The sequence below is a fragment of the Monodelphis domestica genome, chromosome 3, assembly GCF_027887165.1.
Source record: "Monodelphis domestica isolate mMonDom1 chromosome 3, mMonDom1.pri, whole genome shotgun sequence".
In the NCBI taxonomy this organism is placed as follows: Eukaryota; Metazoa; Chordata; class Mammalia; order Didelphimorphia; family Didelphidae; genus Monodelphis; species Monodelphis domestica.
The window spans coordinates 78413971-78424196 of NC_077229.1; the positions used below are offsets into that span (position 1 = coordinate 78413971).

At 49.6% G+C, this 10226-nt stretch overlaps 1 protein-coding gene across 4 annotated transcripts in view; it reads left to right on the forward strand.

Annotated features, from left to right (window-relative positions):
* The window catches only part of PCSK4 (proprotein convertase subtilisin/kexin type 4), a 44969-nt gene extending 35120 nt beyond the window's left edge, over window positions 1-9849 (forward strand). For 2 of the 4 annotated variants that reach the window (XM_056822233.1, XM_056822234.1), the window contains 8 exons: window positions 1344-1556; window positions 1637-1737; window positions 2182-2285; window positions 2386-2503; window positions 3727-3906; window positions 8275-8399; window positions 8520-8639; window positions 9021-9849. In XM_056822233.1, the coding sequence (XP_056678211.1) occupies window positions 1344-1556; window positions 1637-1737; window positions 2182-2285; window positions 2386-2503; window positions 3727-3906; window positions 8275-8399; window positions 8520-8639; window positions 9021-9547 (1488 nt within the window). In that variant the 3' untranslated portion in view covers window positions 9548-9849. Of the gene's footprint in view, window positions 1-1343; window positions 1557-1636; window positions 1738-2181; window positions 2286-2385; window positions 2504-3726; window positions 3907-8252; window positions 8400-8519; window positions 8640-9020 lie in introns of those variants that run through there. The other 2 variants (XR_008917368.1, XM_056822235.1) reach the window with 2 other exon arrangements.
* The last annotated feature ends 377 nt before the right edge of the window (window positions 9850-10226 follow it).

A 10226-nucleotide genomic window follows, 5' to 3' on the forward strand; every position in this document is an offset into this window, starting at 1 on the left:
GAAATGTTTGTTGCTCCTCACACCAAAAAATGATTGTTCCTGAGAGCCACCCAGCTGCCCCTATAGTAATAATTTTTTAAACCTTTATCTTTTATCAATATTAACTATTGGTTTCAAGGCAGAAGAGTGGCAAGGGCTAGGCAATGGGGGTTAAGTGACTTGCCCAGGGTCACACAGCTGGGAAGTGTCTGAGGTCAGATTTGAACCCAGGATTAAAAACTTTTTTTTTACAATTTTTTATTTTTTTTTAAACCTGTACCTTTTGCCTTAGACCAATACTGTGTTTTGGTTCTGAGGCAGAAGAGTGGTAAGGGCTGGGCAATGGGGGTCAAGTAACTTGTCCAGGGTCACACAGCTAGGAAGTGTCTGAGGCCAAATTGGAACCCAGGACCTCCTGTATGCAGACCTGGCTCTCAATCCACTGAGCCACTCAGCTGCCCCAATAGATGCCCTTATAGATGATGGTGTTTTTTTCCCAAAAGCTCACATTTCTATCATTCTTCAAGACGCGCAGTGTTGTCTTCCCAGTACCCTTGTGGATAATGCCCCCATCTTACTTGTAAAGGAACCAGTGCTCAGAGAGGAGTTCCCGACTAGTTCTTTCTCAGTTATTTATAAGCCATGGCACTCGACCAAGTCTTCCCTCCGAGGCTCAGTTTTCTCATCTGTAAAATAGAGATCATAATATTAATACTTCCTACCTCATAGCACGGTGCTTTGTAAACTACATACAAACACATATAAAAGCACTTTGTAAACTGTAAAACTCTAGAGAAATATGGGACATTATTGTAACCACTTTCATATTTTTAGAACTCTTTAGGGTCATAGAAAGAGGACTGGATTTGGAGTCAGAGGACCCGAGTTCAAATGTGGTTTCTGATGCTTTCTAATTGTGTGACCCTGAGCAAGTCACTTAACCTTGTTTGCCTCAGTTTCACCATCTGTAAAATGAGCTGGAGCAAGAAATAGCAAACCACTCCAGGCTCTTTGCCTAGAAAATCCCAAAAAGGGTCATGAAGAGTTAGCCACCACTAAAATGACTGAACAACAAATTTCCTCCTTGTGGAAACCGAGGTTCTTATTCTCCAAGGTACATGTTCAAGATGGTGCAGCTAATAAGTGCCTACTGGCCTCCCCAGGTGGCTGTGAAGAAAGCACTTGGTCAACCTTGAACCTCTCAGAACCGTTATTGTCATCATTCTTTTATCCATTCATTGTCAGTGAGGAGGAGGAGGGAGTTGAGCTGGATTTCTAAGCTGAGGTCCTTCCAGCTCTAAATCCTAGGTGGATTTCCTCCTTCCGAAGATTCTCCGCCTTCACCTGGGACGCCTCTTTTCCAGGGCCGCAGCAACCTGGGCACGCTCTTTGTCTGGGCTTCGGGCAATGGTGGCCTCCACTTTGACAACTGCAATTGTGACGGCTACACCAACAGCATCCACACGCTGTCTGTGGGCAGCACGACGCAGCACGGTCTTGTCCCCTGGTACAGCGAAGCCTGCGCCTCCACCCTCACCACCACCTTCAGCAGCGGCCTCACCAACGAGAAGCAGATTGTGAGTGTCCCTGCCAGCCCCGGCCCCGCTTCTGGCCACACGCTGCCCCCCACTCCTCACCGGCAACCCCCTTCCTCCAGGTGACCACAGACCTGCACTCCGAGTGCACAGACAAGCACACGGGAACCTCGGCCTCTGCCCCGCTGGCTGCTGGCATGATCGCCCTTGCCCTGGAGGCCAAGTAGGTGAATCCCTCCCAGCTCTGACTCTGTTCTAAGGGCCAGCCCAGACTATTCTAGTGGCTTTAAAAACCTCTCCTTCTTCCGATCAAATTCTTTTCTTTCCAATTTGAGCTCAGACACTTCTGGGGCAAGTCACTCGACGCCCATGGCCCAGCCCTGACCACTCTTCTGCCTTGGAACCAATACCCAATATTGATTCTAAGACTGAAGGTGAGGGTTAAAAAAAATTCTTTTCCTACTTCTGGATTGAAGCATTTGAACCTCCCATTCTTGGGGAGAGACGCTGCTACAAACATGGCTGTGTTTCTCCCACCTAAACTAGTCTATATTCTTGGAGTTTCTTCCTTTTGGCCCTGTCTCCTCCCGTCCCTGGCTCTCCTTCCAGAGCCTGAGCTCTTCTCTTTCCCTCTCCGCCATCACAGACTCTCTTCTCTCATCCCTAGCCCTTTCCTCACTTGGCGGGACATGCAGCATCTAGTGGTGAGGGCATCCAGGCCAGCCCAACTGCAGGCAGAGGACTGGGCCACCAATGGAGTGGGACGCAAAGGTGAGGTGTGTGGAGAAGGGAGGAATTCAGCCTCAGCCCAACCCTGGACCCTGGAGTCCAGGGCCAAGAAAGAGCTCGCCATGTGCTTGTCTCCCCACAGTAAGCCACCATTATGGCTATGGATTGCTGGATGGTGGCCTTCTGGTGGATTTGGCCAAGAAGTGGACCATGACCCGGCCCCAGCTGAAATGTTCTGTCAAGGTCATCTCCACTTCCATGTGAGGGTCCCCACCCTTCCTGCACCCTCCCTCCCCCATGAAGCCCCGTCACCCCTGAGCTTCTTCCTGGCATTGGCTAGAAGAGGGCTTTGGCAATCTTCTAGTCTAATACCCTCATTGTGTAGATGAAGGAACTAAAGCTTGGAAGAAGTCGGGGATTGTCCAAGCATAACATCAAGGAAAGAACAGGGCTGGAGATCCAACTCACATCTCTGGACTAATGATCTAGATTCTTTCCATTATGCCATCTTAGTACAGGATGCTGGCAGTCTGTAGCCTTTGCCTCCTCCTTCACATCTCTCCCCTCCTCTCATGATGTTGTGCCCTGCCTCTTCCTTCTCTCATTTACTGACTCCCTTCAGTTCTCCCCCATCTTCCCTCAGGCCTTTCTTATTTACCCCATTAAAATCAAAGCCTAGCATAAGAAGCATGGTGGAAAATTTGGGAGTCAGGAGGCCTCGGCTCGCACCTAGCACTATCACTGACTTGCTGTATTACCTTGGTAGTGCCAAGGTTGGAATCAATATCTTTTAAGCAATCTCCCCCACCAGCTCTGACATGATCTCTTCTAAAGTCTCTCCCAGCCCTGACATTCTCTGTTCTAAGGGCCCTCCCAGCTCTGACATTCTCTGTTCTAAGGTCTCTCCCAGCTCTGACATTCTCTGTTCTAAGGGCCCTCCCAGCTCTGACATTCTCTGTTCTAAGGTCTCTCCCAGCTCTGACATTCTCTGTTCTAAGCTCCCTCCCAGCTCTGACATTCTCTGTTCTAAGCTCCCTCCCAGCTCTGACATTCTCTGTTCTAAGCTCCCTCCCAGCTCTGACATTCTCTGTTCTAAGACTCCCCCCAGCTCTGACATTCTCTGTTCTGAGGTCTCTCCCAGCTCTGACATTCTCTGTTCTAAGGACTCTCCCAGCTCTGACATTCTCTGTTCTAAGGACTCTCCCAGCTCTGACATTCTCTGTTCTAAGGACTCTCCCAGCTCTGACATTCTCTGTTCTAAGGACTCTCCCAGCTCTGACATTCTCTGTTCTAAGGGTCCCCCCAGCTCTGACATTCAATGCTCTTAAGATCCCCCTCAGCTCTGATGTTGTCTGAGTCTCTCCCAGGGTCCTAGTTACTTTCCTGGGTTCTCCTCTGTTCCTGATTCTACCCCAGGGTGAAGAGGGTCTCAGCTACTAAGAGTGTAACTTGTGTTCTCGTTCCCCAACCCTACTCTGGTTAGTCCCATTAAACCAAAGACACGGGTGAGCCATAATGTGTCAGCCTGTCATGGGGAAGGCTCTCAGATCCGCTCGCTGGAGCACGTCCAGGTCCAGTTGTCACTCACCTACTCTCGACGAGGGGACCTGGAGATCACACTCACCAGCCCCAGGGGCACACGCTCCACCCTGGTGGCAGTCAGGTGAGCTAAACCTTAGTTTAATTAAATTCTTTTTCATAGGCCTTGTGAAAAAAAAAATTGAGACAGGACAATAAATAGGACCAAGACCCTGCCTGCAAAGAGCTTCTACTCTAACCAGGGTTAAAGGGAGTTGGGGTTAGGGGAGTGAGATCAGTGCGAAAGGGGAGGTGGGGGTATGAAAAGGTCCTCTAGGATCTATGAAGCGATCTTTTGGGGTCTGTACAAAGTAATTGACTAATCAACTTTTTTTTTAAACCTTTACCTTCTACTTTGAGTCAGTACTGGGTATTGGTTCGAAGGCAGGAGAGCAGTAAGGTCTGGGCTATGGGGGTGAAGTGACTTGCCCAGGGTCACACAGCTAGGAAGTGTCTGAGGTCAGATTTGAACTCAGGACCCCCCCCTTCTCTAGCCCTGCCTCTCAATCCACTGAGGTACCCAGCTGCCTCTATGATCAACTTCTTTTTTTAAAATTTTAATTGCATTTTCTTTTTTCTTTTTCTTTTAAAATATTTTTCCATGTTTTCATGATTCATTTTCTTTTTCTCCTCTCTTCCCTCCCCTCTCCAAGAGCCAATAAGCAATAATACTGGGTTGTACAAATGTTAATATGATCAACTTCTTAAAAGACAGAATGTAGAGAAAATGCAAGCGACTCCCCTGGCCCAGGCCAGCTGCATCCTTGGCAGGGAGCAGAATGAACCAGAAGATCTGATTGCCAAGTCACTGCCAGGGACCTTTGAAAGATTCTGGTGGGAGACAGTCAGGAATGTGGCCAGATTTTAGGACATTATATTTAAGGGGAAGAGTCAGTGTGGAAGGCCTTTCTCATGAAAACCCCGGGATGCTTTGACAGAAATTCATCTGAGAAAAAAATCCGGGAGCTTTAGCGGACGGCAAACATAACATCGGATCAACATTTAGAAGCTGAGAGAGTAGATGTGACCTTAAATTACATTGTGGGGGGGGGGGGCAGCTAGGTAGCTCAGTGGATGGAGAGCCAGGCCTAGAGATGGGAGGTCCTGGGTTCAAATCTGACCTCAGATACTTCCCAACTGTGTGACCCTGAGCAAGTCACTTAACCCCATTGCCTAGCCCTTAACATTCTTCTGCCTTGGAGCCAATACACAGTATTGATTCTAAGGCAGAAGGTGAGGGTTAAAAAAACACATAAATAAATTGCACTAGGAGACATAGCAAGGGGAGATGTAATAGTGGGACAGACGACATCTGGAGGCCTGTATTCGGTTCTGCTCTCCTTTGTGTGAGTTCTTTAAGCAAAAGCTGTTTGACGAATCAACAAGCATTTATCGGCACCGATTGGGTGCTGGGCATCGGAAAGATAAAGACAAACAGTGCAGAAAGGGAACAACATCCATTCCACTGGGGGAGATGACCCATCCGCACCCATTGCCATCGGCCAGCATTTCTCTAGCACTTAAAGGTCTACAAAGTGCTTCACACATATTGCTTCATTTTATCCTCACACAATCCTGAGGAGGGAGGCATGGACGCAGGCACATGTATGAAATAGGAACACGTACAAAGTGAAAACAAGGTGATTTCAGGGTCTGGGGAGGCCCTCGCTGCCGCTGTCGGGGCTATTGACAGTAGCAGGTGGGAGAAGGCTCAGGAATGGCCTCCCTGTGTGGGGTGGTCCTTGGGGTGAGCTCAGAAGAGCATTAGACATGCCAGGCATATGGGCACAGCCTGCCTCAAAGGCATGGAGAGAGGAGATGGAATAGCGCGTACAAGGAACAGCAAGCGGGCAAGTCCGCCCAGACTGGAGATTGGACTGGGTAAAAGGGAGAGATGTGGCATCAGTCTGGAAGGAATGGTCAGAGTCAGATCCAAGCTCTGCATGAGGAATTGGTCCTGGGGAACTCATGGAGGTTTTTCAGCGGGCAGTGGCTGGCTTGGAGCTCTGATTTGGGAAGATTATTCTGGCAACTATGTGGGGAGGAAACTGAGTCTGAGATATTTGGGGCAATGGGGACAGCAAAGTAGCTCAGTGGATAGAGTGCCAGACTTAGAGATAGGAGGTTCTGGGTTCAAATATAACCTCAGACACTTGCTTAGCCTTTATACCCAATACCCAGTATTGATTCTAAGTTGCAAGGAAAGTTTAAAAGAGAGAGGAAGAGAGAGAAGAAGAGAGAGAGAGAGAGAGAGAGAGAGAGAGAGAGAGAGAGAGAGAGAGAGAGAGAAGAAGAGAGGGAGAAAGAGAGAGGAAGAGAGAGAAGTGAGGGAGAGAGAAAGAGAGAGAGAGAAGAGAGGAAGAGAGAGGAGGAAGATAGAGAAGAAGAGAGGGAGAGAGAAAGAGAGAGAGAGAGGAAGAGAAAGAAGAAGAGAGGAAGAGAGAAAGAGAAAGAGAGAGGAAGAGAGAGAAGAGAGGGAGAGAGAGAGAGAGAGAGAGAGGAGGAAGAGAGAGAAGAGAGGGAGAGAGAAAGAGTGAAAAGAGAGGGAGAGAGAGAAGAGGGAGAGAGCAAGAGAGGAGAGGTAAAGAGGGAGTGAGAGAGGAAGAGAGAGAAGAGAGAGAAAGAGAGAAGAGAGGGGGAGAGAAGAGAGGGAGAAGATGAAGTGGGAGTGAGAGAGGAAGAGAGAGCAAGAGAGAGAAGAGAGGGAGAGAGAAGAGAGTGAGAAGATGAAGTGGGAGTGAGAGAGCAAGAGAGAGCAAGAGAGGGAGAGAGAGGGCAAGAGACAGAGAGAAAGAGAGAGGAACTTTGTCCAGGCTCACAGAGCCAATCAGTTTAAGGCAGAATGTGAGTTGTAGCGGGAGAAGTTACAAAGTGCACAGAAGCTGCAGAGTCTGAGCGACAGCCCTCAAGCCTAGAATCTCCAAGAGCTGGCTGGGTCCGAGTTCTCAGCTGTTGAAGGAGAGTCTGGTGCTGGAGTTCAAGCCTGGAGGTGTGGATCTGAGACTCTCCCTGGACAAATCCATCTACCAGCTGTCTGCCTTATAATGCCACCGAGCAGAGGTTGAGAGGAAGTTCCCCATTCGCTCTGGTGGACAGTGATTTTGGAAGAGCTTCTCTCTCTTTCCGGGGGCATCTGAGGACTCAACAGCTGGATGCCTGTTACCTGACCCCCCAAGGACTCTGTGTGCGAGATTCTGGGTTCCCTGTCGGGCTTATCCTTAGTAATCTTTCGCTGAGTGAGTTAGACAGGTTAAGTTTAGGAAATGAACTATAGAGGGTTAAATATCTTGCGCAGTCAGACGCAAACCTTTCCCCTTTTCCTTTCCCATCATCCCTTTCTTTGTTAATAAACTCATTTATTTAAGTGTGTTTTTCCCCTTTGTATAAACCTTTCCCTTTCCTAAATTCCCCAGGACAGAGCCCAGTTCTGACTCCAAGGCCTGGGCCTTCGCGTGGAGTCACATGGTGGCCTCTTTGGACATTCTGGGATTTGGTGGCTTCCCCTGGAGGAATGAGGGGTTGCTTCATGGCAGACACCTGAGTTAGCACTTGAAGGAAGGGAAGCCCTTGGGCAGGTGGGGAATGGGGGTGGAGGGAAGCCAATCCCAAAAGTGGGGGGGGGGAGCCCAGGGAGGAGAGAAAAAAGGAAGAGAATGGAGGAGGGCCTGAGCCTGAGTTTGTGAAGTACAGGAAGGGGAGGAGATGAGACCAGAGAAGTTGGAGTCATATTGGGAAGGGCCTTGAATGCCAGGATCAGAATTATGCTTAATTATGGAACTAACTGTGTGTTAAAGTCACAGCATGAATGTCACACTGGGAAGCTTCTTCAGGCAGCCTGGGGAGATGGGGAGATTCTAGGGGCAATTCTAACTGTTCTTTGCCACTTAGCTTACAATAATTCAGGCAAGATGGTAAGGGCCTGACTTGCAGCTTTGAACTTCCCTGGCCTTCTCTCCCCATTGCCTGAGCCACTCTCTGGTAATAATAGTGTTTTAAGGTTTGCAAACAGTTTTATAAGTGTTATTTTGTCACTTTCTGAAACCATTACTTTCTGTTTTGGCATCAATTCTAAGACAGAAAAGCAACCAGGGCTAGCCAATTGGGTTAACAGATTTGCCCAGGATCATATAACTAGGAAGTGTCTGAGGCCAAATTTGAACCCAGATCCTCACAGGTCCAGATCTGGCTCTTTATCCACCATGCTACCTAGCCACCCCAGTGTTATTTTATCTTTTATAATAACCCTAGAAGATAGGTACTATTACTGTCTCCATTTTACAGAAAAGGAAACTGAGGCAGAGGTTAAATGACTTGCTTAAGGTCACACAGCTAACATGTCTGAGACCAGATTTTTCTCCAAGGCCAAAGCGCTAGCCATTGGGCAACCTCATTCTCTGACCTTGACGTCCTCCATCTTTGCTCTTCCCAAAGCAGCTCATTCTCCCTCCTCCAGGCCCTTTGATGCCAGCAGCCAGGGGTATAAGGATTGGATCTTCATGTCCACCCACTTCTGGGATGAGAACCCGAAGGGCACTTGGGCGCTGGAGTTAGAGAACAAAGGCTACTATTATAACTTCGGTGAGGCCCTGAGGTGGGTGGGGAGGGAGTTGTGCACTTAATCCAGAGCCCCCACCTCGAGTCTCCCCCCCTCCCCCCAGCTCTGACGGTCATCCTCTCTGCTGCCTCCCCACTGCCCAGGGAACCTCCAGAGCTACACTCTGATTCTGTATGGGACGGAGGAGAATATGACATCCCGAAAGCTGAACACAGAAGTGACCAGCGACTGCTTGCGCCAGGACACCAACGGCCTGTGCCAAGGTGAGTGACGGCCCCAGACTCTCACCTGGGCACCTCTGGCCCCGGGAGAGATTTGGGGGACGGGCTACGAAGGTCCAGTGTGGTGGATTGCAGAGAGCGCTGGATTATATGAAGTGGCAAAGACCGGATTTTAGATTTGAAGTCCCTGAAGGTTTTTGTACCTCATTCTCTTCATTTATAAAACGGGAGTGTAGTGGACAGACCTTTAGGGTCCCTTCCAGCTCTAAATCTGGGATCCTACCATTCTATGACTTGGCCTCCCTCAATAATACAGAAAAATAACTCCCTGGATCCCTCAGATTTATCCCCTTGTCTACCCCATTGGTCCCTCCATTGGTGTGTCTGGTTCTCCTGCGTCTCTGAATTCTACTTTTCCTCCAGAGTGCATCCATCCCTACTACATCCTGGGCCATCTCTGCCTTTCTTATTGCCCTCCCGGCTATTTCAACTGGACTCGCTTCTCGACCCCCGAAGCTGGACATCCAGCCACCAAGGTCCAGATCTGTGCCAGCTGCCACCCTTCCTGCTACACGTGCCAAGGCCACTCGCCCCATTCCTGCACAGGCTGCCGACTCCACTACACTCTGAACAAGCAGACGCACGCGTGCTCCCCACTGCCCACCCCCTCCTTGCTGTCGCTGACCCTATCCAAGATCACCAGCTCTTTACCCCCGACCCGGCCCGAGCAGTTCAAGAAGAAGGCCATGGCGATTCTGGCTGTGGCCTGCGGTATTCCTCTTTTCTTCTGTGTTATCTACTTTGGCTATCATCTGCTGTGCACAAGCCTGGACAGCCGCCGTCATCACTTCAGCCCCATCTACCAGCCCTCCCGGGTGAGCAGCCCCAGCATGGCAATGCCTTCTGACCCAGTCTCGGACCTAGACAGCGATAGTTCCTCATCTTACTAGACATCGCCTCACCATTGCTAGGTAGCCACAACACAGATTGCCTGGGCTGGTGGGGTCCTCCTCATGCCATCTAAGCCCAAGGGTCAGAATGTTCTGGGCTGAGGAACCTAATGTGCTTCTTCCTGCCTGGGTCCCAGGAGCCCCTCTTTGCCAAGGTGGAACTGTCCTTTGGGGTGAGTTCTTTTCCCCTGGCTTGGGGAGGGTAAAAGGGAAGGGGCCCCACAGGAACTGGGACCCTTGGGGTCTAGTGTGAGGGTCACCGAGGGCTGGGTTCCATATTTGCCAATAAAGGTTAACACAAAGCTTTTTGTCTTTCTTCTTCCTCCTGGGGTGTGGAGGAGGAAGGGTGAATGTAAATGTGTGTGTCTGTGTGTATGTTTATATGTATGTTAGGGGTGGTGTTGTCCCTTGGTCTACGGTTGAAGACTCCAAGGGCTACAGTGGAAAATAAAATGTATGCCAACAAGCAGCAGTGTTCTTCAGACTTGTAACACCACCATTGGCATGGTCTAAAGTGCTTCCAAGGGGTAGCTAGGAAGCACAGTGGATGGATTGCCAGGCTTGGAGTCAGGAGGACCCAGGTTCAAATGTGGCCTCAGACACTTCCCAGCCAGATGACCCTGGGCAAGTAACAACCCCAATTGTTTGTCTTGCCACTCTTCCATCTTAGGATTGATAC